Source organism: Amphibalanus amphitrite, unplaced genomic scaffold, assembly GCF_019059575.1.
Source record: "Amphibalanus amphitrite isolate SeventyFive unplaced genomic scaffold, NRLGWU_Aamphi_draft 000047F_arrow, whole genome shotgun sequence".
NCBI lineage: Eukaryota > Metazoa > Arthropoda > Thecostraca > Balanomorpha > Balanidae > Amphibalanus > Amphibalanus amphitrite.
In genome coordinates, this window is record NW_024881543.1 from 1,249,591 (window position 1) to 1,269,935 (window position 20,345).

The following is a 20,345-nucleotide window of genomic DNA, read 5'->3' on the forward strand; positions in this document are numbered from 1 at the left end:
GGCCGTGCCGCAGGGCCGGGCCGCGCGGCTTCATCCGATCGCAGGGTTACGAGCCTCTCTGCGGTGGCCGTTTCAATTTGGGCCGCCCAGATAAGGACTGATATTCGGGCCGCTCTGCCGTGCGCTCCTTCTCTGGTCTCTCGGCCCGCCCCGGACCCGCCGACCGCCGCTCGGTGATCGGAGGAGGGATTCCGGAACAATTCGTCTCTGCGTCGGATGTGCTGGGGGTGCTCCGTGCTGATGGCACTTATCAGCAGAGATAATAGCAACACTCAGTGTTACAATGAAAGACGAGAAAGCTGCGATAAAATAACGCATTGAAAAGTTGCGCAAAAATATGGTTGCTTTATGTTATGACTTATGAGTCACAATTACTGCATGCAATTTCACGCATGGCACTGAAGCAAAGGTGTGTACACATTAGGCAATACGTTCCTCCAGCATCTAAGTTGCATGTAATATAAAAAGAAAAACCACAAGCTTCTGAAAGCATAAAATCAAAAATGTCCTGCTAGTTGAGTAGGACAAACTTTCGCCAGACCACAAGATTAACAAGGGGTTTGACTTAAACAACTGAATGAAAACGCTCTACGTTCTACGCATCCATTCAAAAGTTGAAGCTTTGCAGTCGATTTATTCCCAAAACTCGGAAAGTCTGATTTATGCTAAGTTTGTTCATTTATACAGTCATATCGTCCGCCACTCATATTCTTATAGGGGAATATTTGTTTCTGGTCCCTAAAAAGCTGTTTCTGGCACCTAATTGCTGATCAGCCCCAAAATGCTTATTCGACCCTAATATCTGAATCTGGCACCTAATTGCTTCCACACAGCCTAAAGTTGCCAGATCGTCTAGTTGAACTCCGTATTTGCTATTTGCTGATTCAGCACCAAAACCAAAACATCCAGCACCTATTTTATTCCACGTTTGCCTACCTAATTCGCGTAATCTTTCTGATTTTATGTATCCTAACAACATGAACGTTGCATTCGGTGATGTCAAGTGCCATTTTCGCCAGTGGAGATAATGATTAATGCCATTTCTAGCCAAAAGAGAATCACTAGCCAGCTATGGTGCAGCATAGCAAGACGCTCCTATACCAGCCCGCTATGTAGAGACTAGAGATTATTGCACCCTCAGCCATTTTAACGTGAAAAGTTTGGATCCGTCACTTCCAGCCAGGCTCTCAGGTCATAAACTGGAGTAAAGCAAAATGTCAACTCTGAACAGACATGCCACGCAACCGGCCCTCTTTTCAATATTATTAGCTTTCCGCAATCATCGTCTGACTCTATCTCGATCAAACGCAGCATCCGGTTTCTACAGGGGCGTTTGACTGACCGGCCACACAATAACCAAAAACAAAATCAAAGCTTCATGCACACATATGACATAAGCAGAAACGGATGAAAAAGGCACAACCACGGCACAACTCTGAGCGGCAAACAACGGACAATGTCCCACGCAAGATCCCGCGTTTCTTCAGCGGCCTTGAACGGAATGAAAACATTACATTTTTTGGAGCTATTTGATGACGTCAAAAAATGCAATACCCGTTTTAATGGTCAAAATCGAGACAATTACTCACAAAAATGTTTCCCTTTAAGCATTACAAATAAATACTTTTAAATATTTAAATGACATTGTTTTTTCAAACAAATCAATATTATTTGCTTACTTAAACGTCATATACAATGCTGAGATCACTACGGGGCTGTCTTAGAGTGTAGCTGCACTGGCAACCTTTAGGCTAGACTCCAGGGGTCATTATACCAGAACAACATGATTCTACCAGCCAGTAGTTCATTTTTCTACTAGATTGGTGCTACGCTCAGCATTTAGGTGCCAGATTCAGAAAAAAAGAGTAAGGCGTACCGATGAATAGGTGCCAGAAACAGCTAATTAAGGTCATTTTCCATGATTCGTGCTGGTATCCACCAAATAGGTGCTGAGGACCAATTTTGGGGCGAGTCAGCTTTTAGGTGCCAGAAATAGCTTTTCTGGGACGCAATTAAATGGCGTCCATTCTTATAATGTCAACATTTCGGCTTGTGTGTACCTTTGTGATGACGGGAGGAGCTTGCCCTACGGTCCCTGAGCACGCTCCCCGGCCGCCGACCGCCACCTGGCAACAGCGGGTTAGCCTACCTCCCGGGGGTCAGGGGTTACCTGACCCTGACCGGCCGGTCGGCCCCGGGCGAGGGGCAGGCGGACGAGACAGGTAGAGGGTCGCTATAGCCTGGCCGTGACTCGCTGTCGCGAAATGCATGATGTAACATTTGCTTGTGGTGCTGTCATTTAATTTTAATCGGCTGATGAGAGTTAATTTCGACTATCTGGAACGCACAAGCCCATAAATGCATATTGATTTTGTTACATTAAACTTGTCTTCTAGCAAATCTCCAATCAAAGCAAATCTCATTTTCTGTTCTAGCTATACTCATGATCCTCAGCCAATGCAATTGTACTTTACTAGACATTTTAGCGCAGGTGCGTGTGATATCACCGCACCCTCCAATCCCCGCGGGGCCCAGTCATCCCTCCGCTGCCGTTTCTTTTCTCCAAGGCCAGCGTTGGCTCCCCCTCTGCCCCCCCCCCCGTCCCGCCGGATGTAGACGCGTGTGGCGCATCCGGGATGTCCTGTCGGTCGCTCCGCAGGGTGCTCCTGGTCTCGGAACTGAATTACTCGGCGCTGACAGATGGGCTAGACGGACACGGGGCCGCTATGATGGCGACAATAGGGCCCTGAGCGCGGCCGGCCGCTGCCGCAATCACTGTCAATCGGAAATGGTTAGCGATAAACGTCCGTCAGCACTCCGCCTCTATCCGGTAGGGTGGGTGGGTGGAGAAGGGAGAAGAAGAAAACGTTGTTTACGGAAATAGAACATATTCTATTTCCATAATCTATTGTGAGTGTTCGAGTAGTAAAATGTCTGTGCCTGTTCATTGTGACAAGAAAGTGCTATAGCCACAGAATCCAGATATGATTTGTTAGTACTTTCTGTTCTTAATTTTCCCGTCAAAGACAGCCAGTGCAATTTATTTCCTAAAAAAAGATTATTACCTACATCATCGTAAGGCAACTAATTTGAACAAGTATTGAACAAAATGTAGTTACTGTATTCAATTACTCACAAAACAATAATACCAACTCGCAAATGAGGGTTGAGATTTGAGAACTAATATTTTATTTCCTCCCTGCAAACAAAATGGCGCTTGTCAAAGCTGCTTATTGTTCTCAGTGGAAAACTTCTTCCGAGTTTGTTGCGGTGCAAACAAAAACCGCCCAGAGATAGGGAACTACTTTATCGGCGAATATGACATCCGCTCGAAGGCAGTGCATAAACTTCCATCCGGATAATGGATTGGAAGTGGGTGGTGCTCCGTCATCCGCGGGACAACTTTTCTCGTCGGTTACTGGCCACATGTAGGACATGGAACTTGCTGTTCCGTTCGTGAAACCTTTCCCTGGGGCATGACTATTATTGGTTCTCATAGGTCGTGGTAAAACTGGGCTGTCTTTGGGGAAGGTCAGATAGAAAACCCAAGTTCAAAAGAAGTTACCTCCAATACAAGATTCCGACTTGTCATCTTTGCAAGCAAATCATTCAGTATTTGATAAAACGCTGTTCCGAATTGCCTAGATGCGATCGGCAAGCAGCCGCCCGCGCCGTGCCTGCCCGTTCGCAGTTTCGAGTTGTGCGGTACAGTATACCTTTCAGGCGTTCGATGTTAGCGCCATCTATCCTCGGGAATATAAGCGCGGTACGGCACGGCTGGGCACGCGCGTCGCCGCTAATTAATATCTCTCAGCGGGTATGCGAAAAACATGGCCAGGAAGAGATATATTGACTGATATACAGTGAGTGTAAGCCAGTTTTACATGTAACATAGTCTGCATAAAGCAACCGGCAGTCACAGATCGTTGTCTGTAGGACAAGCAAAGCCTGCCAGATATCATACGTTGACTGTTGTCTCTGTACCAGTCTGTCTTGGAGTATCTGTCTGGCAGACCGCGGCTCCGGCCGACAGATTGTCTCTATTGTTGACTCGCGATCGACCTGAAGACTCCCTCCCGTCGGCCGAACGGGTGATCACCGCCGAAAGGCCCACATAAATACACTCCGATCGGCGGGGAAAAGGGCTGAATCGGCACCCGACCCGCTGCTGAGCAGCCGTTTGTGGCGCCATATATGGGCCGCCAGGCTGTGTCACCATTGACTAGGAATGTGATGTTTTCCTGGCTTATGGCTATCATATATTCTGGATGTTGTTTTTTGTCAGACCTATTTTTAGGGGGTGGGGGTCTGATCTGGAATTTGCAGTTTGTTTTCCTTGTATTTACAGACTCCTTACAACATTTGTACGCACATAACTATTTGCGATGTTATTTATTCATCTATTGTTATCTGTAACAGAGACTGCTTTCTCAAACAAAACGCACCATTTCCTACCCATACGTTAGCCATCGTTGCAATTTATTTCAGAAGAATTAATTAAAATAAAACTTCTGCGTGTAGCTCCCGCAATCACAATCATTGACATCCGAAATCAGTTTCATTTATTTCCGAGATATATCAGGACACAAAAGACAGTCAATCTCATGCCAGCGCGACTCCGTAAATCGGCACATGACACTGATGCCGTAACTCACACAAAGGCGACGTCCGCACACCATTTCGATGCATATAAATCCACATAACTCACTGTCCGTGACAGCTGTGTGTTTGGAGATCGGGCAATCAGTGTAAGTTTTCCGCCGACTCCCCGTGATGACACCGGAGACAAACGCAGAGCCATCTGTCGGCAGATAAGCGCCGTGTGGTGTAACCGACGGTGAACACTGCCCATAGCACACACATCGCCCCTATATCGGCCACTGTTACGGCCCAGAACGGGACCGGCTCTTACTGGACCTCCCCGAAATAGCGGCTCACCGAGTATCGGCCGGACGTGCCGGCCGTGTTGCCCAGACATCGGCTTTCCATTAGGGCAATGGACGAGCGGCGGCCGGGCGGCAGTCGGCGGCGGCCGGCGGCGGTCCCGGCTCACTTTCGGGGTCATTCGACTGACGGCGTCGATAGAAGACTGTTGCTTGAATAAACGCCGCAGCTCTGTTCGATGGCACACGGAAAAAGACAAATGGATTGGGATTGAGGCATGAAAGGCGGCGATATTTCGTTCTGCTCAAAATCACAGCACGATGAGATGCATAGCAGAATAAAGTTGCCAACTACATATAAACCAATGTAAAGGAGGCGACAGGAGAAAATAGCAAAAGAAAAATAAGCAACAACTGACGCCGAATCAAGGCCCGCACTGCTTTAAGAAGAAAAGTGTAACTTTTTTCAAAGGTTCTTTGATTTAACGTTGCTGGGAAGTGTGACAGCCATAAAATTGAATGCTGGCAGTCCAATGCCAGGACAATTACTTCTGACACCCGAATGATTGCAGGATTATCGTCATAAGCGTTTTAAGGCCATTCAAAGCAGTCGGCTACAATTCTAAATGTAGGTTTATGAATATAGGATCACATGGAAACATTTTCAACACCAGCAGCCAACCAAGCTAGATTGCTTAAGAGGTTTATGTCCTCGAGATGTATTCGAATTTATGATAAGCCATGCGATCAGCTAACGCAGGCAAGCCGTCTCCGTAAGAGCTCATCTTTATCCATCATGTGTTGATGAGGCTCATGACACGAAGACTACTTATGATAGGCAAAAGACTGACGTTCTTGCTGGATCTGACTGTGATAGGCTATTGCTCGAAAGTGTTTATTGTTTATTTGCATGGGAAGGGATCTATTTTGTTTTATTGCAATCTGACCATCTCAAACAGTGGTGAACGGCGTCTCGAGCTCTTTATCAACGTTGTTTGTATATCTTGAGACCCGCCGACCACCCATCGTCTCAGTTGTTCTAGCACTCAGACCTCAACTTCTTAAAACAAAAATATGTTTCGTAGTGTTTGAGCTCCAGCGCGAGAACTCAAAAGTGTGACTTTCTACTTATTTCAACTGAAAACGCGACGCATTGACTGAGACTCCATTGTGATCTGACCAAGTCACCTCGTCGCCTCTCTGCGACAACGTGCTTGAATCCACACGGCGCCATCAGCACGCCGGTTCGACTGAGTCGAGCTGTCGTCTACCAAAGCGCTCGGGACCGCTCCATTCCCAGAACTCCGGGGCACTGTTTGACTTCCAATCGCTATTGAAACGTTACGGTCGGCCGTTCTGTTGACAATGGCCAGATGGGGGCCGATGCCGGCCGGCTGCCGGCTGACGAGCTCTCCTCAGCGGTGCAGATGGCGCCCGGCAGCTCTCTCAATGGGTCGCTCGGCGGGGGTCGCCGCTCCCCAGAGAGTCATTCCAGGTCAGTCAGAGCACTGGCGTTACGACCCCGGTGCAATGAAGTCGGACAGAGCCTCTCACGAACATAGTTAAATGCTGTCCTGATTACATATGGCCATAGGTTAGAATAGGTAAGAGGTAATTTTGTGAAGGACGAGACTAGAGGGTATACAGTTAAGTTACGTATATGGGTGTGAATTGGGTGCCTGGGCCAGCGCTGTTTTTCAGGATAATTATCCTTCATCATGAGGTCGCAGTCAGTTCTCTGGCGCCTTAGTTTTCCAAAGGTCAACAAAGGCTAGCAAAGCCACACTACCTATTTCAGCATTACGTTTTTAGATAAATTTTCAGTAAACAAATTAAAAAAATTGCTGTCGTGGTCCACATCCACGCCTTCAGTATTCATGAGTCGACCCAGGGCGACCGCTCGACACCATATTGGTTTAAAGCCTCCGGCAATATATCCAGTGGCGAGAACACATCACGTCTGTCTTTCGCTGATCCCTGAGCGACCATCGGGCGGACGTGCCCGGACTGTGGCTCTGCCCGCAATCCGCGCCGTTAGAACTTGGGCGCCGCCCCGCCGGCGGTATATGTATCTGATCCAGTGTTCATTTCCGACCTCTGCGTGACCCGAATGATCGCACGCCATCGAGCTCTTTTTAAGAGCGTTATCCGGTGAAATCACCGCGATAAAAGCATTGTCGGACAACATGGGATCGGTTAGGGTAAGCGTTTTGTAGCTGCCCACAAAGCGGCTTTCAAATGTTGACCTTGCGATGGAAGATGTGGGTGCGGGGATCCTTTCATTCTACAATAAAAACGTGTTCTAAACTACTAGGTACTTAGCCTTGAATTAAACCAAACAAACGCATTTCTAGGTCCCTTTCCTTGACCGTTTAATGAGAGCGAGTGTTATCACCGCATCTTCACGAAGCTGCGTGACCTTTTGGAGGATTCGTGACCCTAAACAAACTATTCGTGCTCGATTTTACACCAATCATCGAATCGATGGGGGCTGCGGTGGGCGATTTCAGTCTGCAGCCGAGCCTCAACGGCCCTCCCTTCCTACCGACGGCTCTCTCGGGACGGCCGGCTCGGAGCCTCGTCTCGACCTTGGCAGACGGGGCGCGTGTTTTCGCCGGGATCGGCGGCCATAGATGGAAATCAATCCGTCGACGTCTCCGTTTGCATTCATCGTCCGCGCCGAAGAGCGATGGCTCCGCTGACGGTTAACGCAATTACCGGACTGGCGCCGCTCGAAAAAACACGCTGATAACATAAATGGATCGCGATCGGCTCACTGCTGGCGGGTCGGGGCGAAATCTGGCCCGAACGTCGACTGCAGCGCCACTAGACGGATGGGACGGTACCACTAGTTCGGTACTTGGCCGCCAGCCATGGTCCTCTGCCTCGGGCTCTAAAGCTAAATAGGCATTAGTCAAGGAACAGAGTCAACCCTTACCTCTTATTGATGGAGAACGGGAGTATTTTCCGGTACTAATGACACTAACAGTCTATGATCGAACTCTAACGCATGCTATCAGGGGCGTTTTTGTACGGAAGCGCTAGGAACCGAGTACGTCAGAGCTTCACAAGCCAGCCTTTGAAGCTCCCCAAGTCTTGATAAGTCGTCAGTTGTTTTAGGATCTCAGTCTGCTACTATGCAGCTTCAGCCAACTCTCTTCAATCTTCTCCTGCGGTGTCTCTTTGAGTAAACGAGATGTTCGTTCGTCTTCCCTTGCCGGTCTTTGAAGTTCGGTGTCATATTGTAAACGTTCAATGAGGCATTCAACGCTTCACTGTGAAATCCCTCTCAAGCGAAAGCAGTCGCTTATGGGACTACATCAGAGCTAAGTGAAAGCTACTTTCGCCCCTTTTCCGCCAATATTTTTCGTTTATGTTTATATGTTCACTAGTCATTCGAGCAATGACTGAAATTGGCAGAGCGAAGAGTACGCTCAACTTTGAATATAAGAAATAAGAGTAATTACGATTGCCTTCAGTGTGTTTTTGTTACAAAGCTAAGCTGAAGAAAGATGACAGCACGCGCTCAATCCCAATCAAGGTACGAGCTCAGTCAATCACATAGGTATGCACTCGTGAGTGCACTGAAGGGACATGGAGGGCCCCGGAGTGACCATTGCACGGTGGGTCTGGGTTTGGGACGACTCCCCGCACATGACATGGTTGGGGACGAGAAGAATATAAGGTGAGGGTCGAAATTAAGATAAACTATCGAAAGGACCGATCATTGAAGCACTGCACTATAGGAGGTTGATAAAACTTTGTAATTATAGGCATTGTTGCTACCACTACATACGGGATGTTGCTTTAGCAGCAAACAAAGATTGTTTGCATGCAAAGTGCAAGGTATGCATTTATTGAAAACGCGCGCATTGTGCTGCGTCTATTTAGATAATTGAGGAGCGGAAGAAATACTGAACTGCAAAAGAACATATCTAAGGAAATGAGTTGCACAATGTCACTTTTATTGAATGATTAAGGTGGGAGCGCATAAATAAAGCTGACCAGAGAAAAGGCAGGCTTTAAGACCAAACAGACTGACCAAACCACTAACTTAAACAATATGTAACTTACAACAATCTAATCAACGACCAACTAAGACTTACCGACAGACCGAGCAATCGACAGACCGAGCAATCGACAGACCAAGCAGACAGACCGACAGACCGACAGACCGACAAATAGACAGACCGACATACTGACTGTCCGACAGATAGACAGACCGTTCGACAGACCGACAGACCATCAGCTCGACAGACCAGCCGACAGACGAACTGCCGTGCCGCGGTCGTCATGACGACGGCTGGCGGACCGGCGCGTGCACTCGTCCGCCGGACTGAGCTCTGTCAGTCAGTCAGTGCTGGCGCCGCCGCGACCGGAGACGGGAGGTCACGCAAGATGAACCGGGCAGGGGTGATTAGTCGGCGGATTGTGAGTAGTGAATTCGGACGCTGTTAGAATGGGGAATATGACGTGGCCCCTCGTGTTGTGTTTGCTGACTGGTCTTACTCATCATCTCCATTTATCACTGTCCAATTACTTTCGATTTGAATGTATTGCAACGAGTGATCATGCTTCAGCATCAAATAGCAATCTGGCTGGCTTGTTTTTATAACGTTTTTTTTTTTAAATAGTGAGACTGTAGAGCAAATAATCTTATCAATTTTGTCAACATCAACCAGTATTGAACAATGAAAGATATGAGCATTGCTTCTTCTTCTTCGTTATGTTCTCGATTTATAGTCAAAGTGATATTCTCCACTACCGGTGGTACACAGCTTCGTTGTCCACTCTAATGTGTCCAGCTTCGTCTCCACTCTATGTAAATGTGTTTCCGACCACGGGACCTATCAGTTCTTTATTTAACAGGTGTCAGCGCGCTTCCGGTACGATTAAAGTACGTTAGAACATCGCATTTTTTTACAAGACGAGTTGTCTTTTCTACTCGTACTGGTACTGGACTGGCGTTTTACTCGTACTGGTACTGGACTGGCGTTTAAGCCGATGCCGTTGTCACTCTTATCGAATTTTTTACATTCTGTCATGATTCTGTCTCACAATGAAACCAATCTCCCATAAAAGGCGCGCAAGATAAGTGCATATAATATGTTACTGCTCACTCGTGCATAGCTTTTCAAAGTTCATACATCAGCATATCAGAAAAGTGAAGAGGAAGAACTTGCTCATGTTCTGTCTCAACCATTCGGTGACATTTCTGCTGAAAAAAAAACATTTTTTTTCCGTGTATTTTATCCATGAGGGACCTTTTCCATGTCTTTATCTACCTATTGTATACGATAGCAGACTGCTCTACAGCAGCAAAATCATTTTTAAGCCGGCATTTATTGAGAAAGGGAAGGCAATGATCTCTGCAATTAACGTTAGACGAAAAAACATATTGCATTGCGCATCAACGAAGCGAATATCAAGAAACTATCGAAATTTATATTGTATGTATGTATGTATGTATGTATGTATGTATGTATGTATGTATGTATGTATGTATGTATGTAAGTATGTATGTATGTATGTATGTATGTATGTATGTATGTATGTATGTATGTATGTATGTATGTATGTATGTATGTATGTATGCATGTATGTATGTATGTATGTATGTATAATGTATGTATGTATGTATGTATGTATGTATGTATGTATTGACACCAAAAGCCTTCCACATAAATGGCGTGGCGATTACGGCTTTAAAACAGACATTTTATTCAAACAGACATATTTATTAAAACAGACATTTTTATTCCATGTACAATGGAAGCTTCATGTTTAAACGGCAGAGCTAAAACTGCAAACACATAAGTCTGTCGATCGCTCAATGTATGCTCTAATGTGGCATTTGAACATCAATATAACACAAAGCCATGAACATATCTTGAAGTTCTCAACTGCCAGAAAGCACTTAGAAGCCAGGCCCTGAAGTTAGGGCACTTACGGTCAGTTCCACATCAATGTGCATTTTGAGCAGTCACGTGTCTTATATGTATTGCGTAAACTAGAGCATGATATATCACGTGATATGGCAAGGGATCAGTGACTGTAGATTTATAATACACTTGGGGTATCATAATTATCACTTTTATCTCGATACTATCGCAACGAATTCGTACTGTCCTAACAGTTCATAGGCGGCGGAACGGGGAGGGCACCGGGGCACCGTGCCCCCCTTTGATTTTGGCATTTTAACATTAGCCCTATGGGCGTTGCATGGAAGGAATGGGACCAAAAGTCGGCAGTGCCCCTCCCCCCCTTAACTGAACGTGTTCCGCCGCTACTGTAACAGAATCCATTATCCTTGTGCCCACACTGCGGGGATTTGCGTAAGCCTATAATATTCACCATAGGTGCGCATTATTTGTCCCGCTTTTACAGCTCTCCGTCCAGATTTCTTCCCTGTCAGACGCAGCGAGACCCTCAGACGGGCCGTGAATGGTTCACGCGGCCGGCTGTAAGGGGAGGAGTACGGTGAATGGGCCAGTGTGGGCCGGCCGAGCTGCCGCAGGTTTCTGGATGCCCGACACCGGCAGTGCACCAGACCCTCAGATGGCTACAGCCTACAGTGTATGCTGGATGGATGCTATTGATAGTGTGCGAGGAAATATTATCAGATATGGTCGGTCTACGTATTTCACGGAAATATAAACAATTCTGGGTTGGAAATGCAGACAGGTGTTTTACATGTTTGTAACTACTTCTTATTTCACGATATAATGAGGAAGCAAAGAAAATAAAAAGGGTACCTATATGAGATGACAAAAAAACACATTACCTGAGGAGTCATTTTGTTCTAAACACTTTCAAATAAGAATGGAATAATACCGATTTTACCTGAATTACACATAATTAACTATGTTCAGTTATTTGAGGAGCGGAGGAAATTCATGAGTCGCTCTTGGGTGTAAAAATGAAAAAAGTATCGTGTAAAATATAAAAATAAACATTAAACCAAGCAGTATTTTATAATATTGCAATTCACCGATATAACCGTTAGCCGAGCTCATCTCAATCATTCGTGCATCTGGAGCCTGGAGGCCGACTGATACTTGTTCATAACTCTAACCCGCGCCCGGCTGGGGGTCCTGGATTTCCACGCCCTGCTGGGGGGGGGGGGTTGAACACCCCCTTGTAACTCGGCTCCTGGGCCACGTAGCGATACGCGGAAGGCGGCGTTCGAAAGAGCGTCAAAAATAATGAGGAAATCACTTCGGTCAATTTTTTGGTCAGGTCAAAGGTCAGATCACCAGAGGTCATTGAAGGCAAAATTTCGCCGATTTCCAGGTCGAATGTCGACAATTTCCAAGAAGCCAACGCATAACTCGGGAACCAATAGAGCTACAGCGCCGCGGAAAAGCGCATTCGATAGCCCTATTAACGCCCTTTCTGAGTGATTCTCTAAGATTTGACCTAACGTCAACGGTTTTGCCTGCAGGGGGCAAAAACTGCAAAAATAGCCGATTTTTTCGGAAATAGTTTTTCTGCAATAACTTTTGACCCAAGCCTTGTACGAGCTTACTTTTACCGGCATAGTGTTCCTCTCGTCAAGGCGCATCGAATGAACTATAACTTAACCTTGAAAGGTCAACTTGAAAATTTGACCTCAGGTCAAGGTCATGACCTGACCGGAAAGGGTCATGTTGCATATCAGTCGATCCGTATCGTCGAGCTGAACAGATCTAAGGCGTTTTCATCGCTCTAGCATGCCTCTATCAAAAGTTATTTGCGAAAAACTGTTAGATACCATTCGTGACCTAAGATGACCTCAGGGCATAAACAGGGGTCACGGACACCATTTTCATGTTCAGTGTGTCTTAAACACTTGTAATTCAGTGTTTGGGAGTGTTTATAATGTCTGTCGTCCAAAAGAGGCGCATTTCAATTTTCTCCCATTGACTTATAATGGGGAGGTCGCAAAATTGACCTGACCGCAGGTCATCGATATCAAAATTCTGAGATATACATTTTGTACATGCTATTGCTCTTAGCAATCGCTGAAAGTTTCAAAGCGATCGGTCACTCGGTGTAGCTATGACAGACATTGAAACTTTTTATGAGGTGAGGTCACTTCAAGTGACCTGGTGACCTGACCTTGAATGACCTTGGTCTGAAATTTTCACAACATGTGTAGAATTGATGTATGATAAGGTGTACCAACGCCGCCGTTTTTGAGATATTCGCGAAAAACCACAAGGGGGGGGGGGGTGTTCAAACACCCCCCCCCCCCAGCAGGGCGCGGGTTAATGGATGGTGCGGAAAATCACATCATGCCAAACTGGTTTGTTGAGGCGAACGCATCTCTAGCGACCCCATTATAACCATCCGTTCTCTTGTTGTCCAGGCACGCACCAAGGCGTGTTCGACGGACCTGGTAGCGAAGAGCACAACATCAGTTCGGCCGCCTCCTAAAGTTCACCAGAAGCCCTCCGGCAAGGGAGGCAAGGGCAAGAAGGGCAAGAAGGGCCGACACCAGCAGTACGACCTGATCGTCACCATCGACCTGGTCGAGTACGGCCTCACAGAGGAGATAGTAGCCGGTGAGACGCGTCTCCGTTCAGCTATTGACCGGTGCACCGCCCGATTGGGACTTCTTGCGGGTCGAGTGCCGCGCGCCCGCGGCTGAGGGCACTGAGCCGCAATTTGTCCGATCGAGTGGCCCAAAGCTTCGGTTTAAGCTGCCCGTACTCACGGTATGACAGCGGTGTGCAGTACTCAGCAGGGAGCTGAGCTGCGAGCTGCTGCTGCTGAGCTGCTTTTTTCTTTGCTGCTGGTTACATATTTGATTGGAATATATCTTCGTTTTCACGAATATATTCTGTTTCGAGCATTTTTTGTTTTCGTCTGCTCACAAGAGCGATTAGCCGCAGGCCTGAATCAATCTAGCATCCCTTTGATTATCAAAAAATATATTCATTGATAAATATTGCATTACCCTTTTGCATGTTAATGTGCAAAGGTCCATAAAATTGCATTTGGTAAACACACATTAATCAGGCTGCTTTCGTAAAATATTTTCTTCAATTCCTTTCTAAGATTGCCCTGTCTGAGCCCTTTGGTAAGGCAACGCAGTGAAAATTGAGTCCCGCTCTGAAATCTCGAGTTGTTGACTGACGAGTTTACCTTTGCTGATGACTGTCACATGTTGATCAGTTGTTATTCTCTTGCAGAGTTCAAAGAGGCATTTATGCTGCTAGACAGAGACGAAGACGGTATCATCAACATGAGTGAACTGGGAGTGGTAATGAAGTCACTTGGCCAGCGACCAACGGGTGAGTGAGTGAGTGAGTGAGTGAGTGAGTGAGTGAGTGAGTGAGTGAGTGATCGAGTGAGTGAGTGAGTGAGTGAGTCAGTGAGTGAGTGAGTGAGTGAGTGAGTCAGTCAGTCAGTCAGTGAGTGAGAGAGTGAGTGAGTGGGTGAGACAGTGAGCGAGTGAGTGTCGATTTGTTTGTCTGTGTCTGTCTATCTGTCTTTTGGACCGTCTGTTTGTCATTTTGTCTGTCTATCTGCGTGTCTTGTCTGCCTGTCTGTCCGTCTGTTCGTCTGTCCGTTCGTCCGTCCGTCTGTCCGTCTGTCCGTCTGTCCGTCTGTCCGTCTGTCCGTCTGTCCGTCTGTCCGTCTGTCCGTCCGTCCGTCTGTCCGTCTGTCCGTCCGTCCGTCCGTCCGTCTGTCTGTCTGTCTGTCTGTCTGTCTGTCTGTCTGTCTGTCTGTCTGTCTGTCTGTCTGTCTGTCTGTCTGTCAGGCTTATTAACCACTCAAAGGTTATACGGGTCACTGACGAGTCCTGTTTGGTCTGATAAACAAGATCATAAGCTCTGATTAGCTGGTCGGCGATGAAACTCTTCAGGTAGCCCTTGGGAAATTACGGCCACATAACCAATGCAATTTGACAGGCAACCTCCAATTGAGGAGTCAGATGTGACGAAATCGATATCATAGTTTCTGAAAAGGGATGCCTGCTACGAGCCTGTTGCTTGTAGTTACCATCTAATAGATTTTTGCTGACCAGAACGTGGTAATGATTTGATATCCGCCGTCTCATTCATATATTTTTGAGGAGTGTTTCCTCCCGGCTCCCAGCTCACGCTTCTTTCAAAATCAGTCGTCCCCGCCAATAGGCCCTTCCTGTGGCGCAGCACAGCCGGTATCACGCGGGGTGACCCCCGGGCCGCCGTATTTTCTAATTACCCCCGGCCGGCCGGCGGCTGCACCGCGGCTCTCCAATCGATGTCAGCGTGGGGCGCGGCTCCAGCCGGCGGCGACGACCGAACCGACTCATCATCTGGCGTGTCGACGCGACGAACCGGCCGCCGGCGGATATATGCCGGGAGATCAATAGCGCAGTGGACGGGCTCGGATCACTGCCGCGCAGTATCAGTAGCCGAGCCGCCGGCTGCTACTGAACTGATTCAGTTCAGTTGGATCATACCGAACTGGTTACATAGGAAGGTTCATTTGAACTAGCCGGCCTCACATCGAACTGGCTCAGAAGGTTCAGTTAAGCTAGATCACATTGAAATGACTCCGATGGCTCAGTTCATTCGATTCATACCAAACTGGCTCGAAAGGTTCAACTCAGTCGGCTCATACCAAACTGGCTCGTGAGGTTCAATTCAGTCGGCTTAGATTAAACTGGTTCGGGTGTATCAGTTCGTCAGGCTTGGATGGCTCAATACAGCTGATTCAACCCGAGCTGCCTCTGCTTTTTTTTAAAGAAAGGCTATGGCATACACTGACGTGGCTAAAACCACTTCATTTCTTTTTGCCAGAAAATCTATCTTTGGTAGGTAAAAGACCGATGACGAGATAAAACAGATTTCAAACGGGTCGATCACTGATCCACGCCTGATATTTATGGATATCGTACCTAACTATCCATATATATATATATATATATATATATATATATATATATATATATATATATATATATATATATATATATATATATATATATATAATATATATACCTATATATATATATATATATATATATATATATATATATATATATATATATATATATATATATATATATATATATATATATATATATATATATATATATACCTATATATATGGATATACCTAACTATAGTGTCCTTGTGTTGCAGCCACGGAGCTCAGGCAGATGATAACAACAGTCGATCAAGAAGGAATGGGGCAAATTGAGTTCAACGAGTTTCTACAAGTTATGGCAAGAAAGATGGCAGGGATGGCAACAGAAGAAGAACTCAAAGAGGCTTTCAAGTACGTATTGCTTATTCTGATCATCTGCTGTTGAAACATACCTAAAAGTCGCTGTCACAGTAAATGAACTATTACAATGCTGAAAGAAAACAAGGAATGCGTTCAAGGCTGCAATACGGATCAGGACGTGCCACAGGATGTGAGACATGAAACAGCGCCACTGGTGCTGATCAAGGGTAAAGTGGCTTACTTTTTAGAGCTTTTTTGGATCGGCTACTCCTTTTATTCAATGACCTCATTTCGTTTGATTCTCAGGGTGTTTGACAAGGACAAGGACGGCTTCCTGTCTGTCTCGGAGCTGCGGCGCATCATGACCTCGATGGGCGAGAAGCTGACCAAGGCGGAGGTGGAGGACATGATCTCAGAGGCCGATAAAAACGGGGATGGCAGGATCAACTACAAAGGTCCGTATTTATCAGGCGCCTGACCACGCCGCAATCATCAGCTCGTGTTTCCTGCTTCCAGGGAATACAGTGATTGCGGCTGGTGCTGTGATTGGACAATTGTCAGTGATATGACCGCTGAATGACCGTTCCGAGAACATATTCTTCGTCCTTGTCGGTGTCATTATGGTTGTATTGATGTCGTTATCATTCATGTGACGTTTCCAAATTGATTGCATTTTTTCTTTTAATTTCTCTCAGTCATTGGCCGAAGGCAAAAGTCTGCTAACAATGATTAGGCATATGGGTCCTTAATTCATTTAATCTTTTTGGCATTTACAAACCTAATAAATGTGGGATCTCATAATACACGATGCTAACCGTCTACGGTCCTATTTTGTTTCAATTTGCATTACCTTAAAGTGAAAATATGTCTGTCTGACTTTCGGCGGAATTTTTAATGGCAAGCAATCATCATTGCATGAAACAGTTAGCGAAAATTGAAAAGTAAAAAGTACACATATTTTTTGCATAGATTACGTCATTTCATCTTGAATTTTAGCCTTTCATAGCACCAACTAACTTAAAAAAGTCGCAACGGCAGTTATCTATTATTTGGACTGACACTTGCTGTTCTCGGTTTCAGAATTTGTTCAAGTGCTGACGTGCGGGTCGTAGATGACGTCAGTGCCTCAGCTGAGACGAGGTGACGTCACAGCCTCTGATGACGTCATGATCTCCGATGACGTCACGCCCTGAGAGCCGACCCATAGCCGGACCGCAGTGCTCCTAAGACAGGACCGCGCGGTGCAGGCGGCATTGCCCGCCGGTTTGGACACTCCGTGCAGAACTGGACCCACTGTCTGGCTATGCCAAGCCGGGCCGTTACAGGTTTATGTATAATGTGTTCCTCTTCTCGTCTCCGTGCTTTCACGTCCTTTTGTCTGTCTCAGAGCGGCAGAATGGTGTTGACTGTTGAGCGAGCAACTGCCCATTGCTGAGGCGCCTGGAGGCTGATGTTTCAAAAAGCTGCGTACATTCAAGGGACGAAGGACAACTAGTTATACACCTAGATAATTTACTCTCATGTTAGTCGGGATCCGAGAGTGTTGAAATTTTTCAAGCTGCCTTATATGTTAAATCTCTTAAAGACAACTAATAATTGTATTTTACGTTATGATAAGAAACGAAATAAGAAATAAACACGATGTCCCGTTGATTGAAACAATTACGCTTTAAACGTTAGGAATGTAGTTCACTGTGAACTGTTTTAAAATCAAAATAAAAGTGTCAGTGTGCTTGGATGCTCAAATGTTGATCCTGTTAATCTTTTATGACAAAGTAAGTTATTTTTCAAAACGCGACATTTAATGAAATGAATCTGAGTTCATAACTAAAATATGTATGAAATTTGAGATTCATAACAAAATATCGCGTTTGCTGTTCACTAGGCATAATTGCCATCTGATTCAACCTTGCACATTTTGTACTACATAGTCAAAGTCATGTCGTGTAATCTTTGAGTTATACACGATGTTTGATAGATGGTTCGGCTTTAAACAAAATTGAAAACATCTGGATGAGTGACAATTTGACAGTGCATTCGAACCAGAGCTAGCTCAATTTACTTAGCTTTGTGCTATGAATTTTCACCATCTTTTTCTCAGTACACTGCGTATGTACTAAGTATATACCAACGAGAAGACCCACGAGGATCCACTGTCGAAGTGACTGTACATAGAACCCCGGGAAACCGACGCGCCCCCTTCCGTGCCCCCTCCGCGTCGCGCGCCGTGTAGCGTCGGTGTTCTGTGTTCAACTTTGGATGTTATACCGTAGAGAGATGAGCGCGAGTGTCTTTGATGTCGGCAGCGCGCAGTGGTGACCGAATCGGTCACTCTTCTCTGCTGTCGCTGCTTTGCGCCGTGCACATTTTCAATCAGCCTTCTGCAAGCTGCAGTGGCTGAGACCGATGCCGCCATGGCAGCTCATGCTTCACGCTTTCTTGTGATCTGCGCGATACGACCGACCAAAACCGGAACCAGAAACCGCGTGTGACCTTCCTGTGACCGGGGACCTTCCTGACCTCAGCTGTGCTGCAGGTCACTGACCCTGACCGGCCGTTGACCTCCAACAAACCACTGACCCTGACCGGCCGCTGACCTCTTGACCCGGCCGCTGACCCCTGACGTGTAGCGGTCGGAGCCGGGCCACTGCCGGTCGATGTAACTCGTCAATGCGCGTGGCGTTCGTGTCCAGACAGCTGTGATAGAGAAGCTGGGCGGGCGGGACGGCTCGCCGCTCGACGCCTGTGCTCAGTGACCCGTGTTGAGTGTTGTCCGACGCACCGGCGACCGGACATGCCTTCCGCTCTCTGACCGCTGGCAATACACAGAAGACGCCGAGGTCAACGTCTTTGACCTGTCAGTGACCTGTGCCTGAGACATGAATTCCTCGGTGACCTACTGAAGTGACACGACTGGAAGGATGTCAACAATAGGTAAGTTAATTAAGACAAGGCTGTGTGCCTGGATGACAGACACAACTTTTCCATTTACTGGTTTTCTTTCAAAGTCAGTTGTGCGTTCGTATTTTGTTGTCTCGATCGTCCCCCATTTTCCGGCTCTCACCCCCACCGCTGCGTCCACTGGCGCCCTGCTGACTGACACGACTCTGCTGACTGCTCTGCGCGGTGGGGTGGGGGAGGGGGTCTTGGTGGGGGAGCAGATGTGACCGAGGTCGCCACCGATCGATCCGACTCTGGTCAGCTCAGACTGACGAGTGACGTGCTGTAGCGCCACCGTCCTGTTACTTATCCGTACCGTGGGCAGCACCACTGTCTTGTCAATAATTAGTACCGTGGACACTAGGCAAGGTTACCGTTACCGAACTGTCACGAAGCAGTGCCGTGCGGCGCCGCTACCGTCCCCATCCTGTCACCAATCAGTGTCGTGCGGCACCACCAGCACTAATCAGTGCGCCGTGCAGTGTCCCGGGACTGGACGATTGGCTGAGGGGATGATTAGCTGCATTCTCGACCTCCGTGGAGGACAGTGAGTCTAGATGAGAGGAGAGCTGGCCGGCGCGGCGGCTAGGGGAACACAGAGCTAGGAGGAGAGGACTGGAGGAGGAGTGGCTCGGAGCTGGGAGGACAGAGAGCTCCAAGGGAGGAGAGAGGACTAATAAGGAGTAGGTCGAACCGTCTGACAGATGATTAGTAGCTAGTGGTCACTGGGGACAGGATCAGCCACGGGGGCAGAGATATAAGTGGAGTACCCAGAACAGAGATCACGAACCTATGTATGATTGGCCGCTGATAACAAGAAGAAAATATAAATGGAAAATAAATTGGGCAAGAGACATGCCAAGCCAAGGTCTTACTAGAAGGCTCAGTCAGGCAGTGTTTGCTGAACCATTTTGACATTTTATGTAAGCAAGCATGTACTTTGAGCGCCGGAAAGTGAGCAATTTCGGCTCCCGTCGTGCCTAAGTGTCTCTTGTACTCTGGCGAGATGACCCAAAGTTTTCCGTCGGCAACCATAAAGGTCGCACGAATATGAGGCTATAGTGGTGCCTCAGGGTCGCAGGGATCTCCCTTTTATCTGGTACACACTTGAACTTGTAAATTTCACCGCCGTGAAGAAGTTACGCGAACGTACTTACCTACTGAAGTAAGCTGATCCCGAAAGACGTTCGCGTTTATGGCATTATGCAGGAGTCGAATAGCAAGTAGTTGAAATAGGCGTCTCTGTCGCTGGTATGTCTGTCAGAAGTTCCGACGCCTTTTAGATTTGCTTCTTAGTCACTTAGCCAGACGTTTGTT

At 46.9% G+C, this 20,345-nt stretch overlaps 2 protein-coding genes across 3 annotated transcripts in view; both read left to right on the forward strand.

The window, feature by feature from the left end:
- Positions 1-18,940, forward strand: part of LOC122377597 (neo-calmodulin-like) — a 33,482-nt gene extending 14,542 nt beyond the window's left edge. The window contains exons 1-6 of one of the 2 annotated variants that reach the window (XM_043357809.1): positions 9,255-9,314; positions 13,234-13,429; positions 14,060-14,161; positions 16,004-16,139; positions 16,395-16,543; positions 17,169-18,940. In XM_043357809.1, coding sequence (XP_043213744.1) covers positions 9,282-9,314; positions 13,234-13,429; positions 14,060-14,161; positions 16,004-16,139; positions 16,395-16,543; positions 17,169-17,200 — 648 coding nt within the window. In that variant the 5' untranslated portion in view covers positions 9,255-9,281 and the 3' untranslated portion in view covers positions 17,201-18,940. Of the gene's footprint in view, positions 1-9,254; positions 9,315-13,233; positions 13,430-14,059; positions 14,162-16,003; positions 16,140-16,394; positions 16,544-17,168 lie in introns of those variants that run through there. The other variant, XM_043357808.1, reaches the window with a different exon arrangement.
- Positions 18,722-20,345, forward strand: part of LOC122377595 (glutathione S-transferase 1-like) — an 86,367-nt gene continuing 84,743 nt past the window's right edge. The window contains exon 1 of the mRNA XM_043357805.1: positions 18,722-19,022. Coding sequence (XP_043213740.1) covers positions 19,010-19,022 — 13 coding nt within the window. The 5' untranslated portion in view covers positions 18,722-19,009. The remainder of the gene's footprint in view (positions 19,023-20,345) is intronic.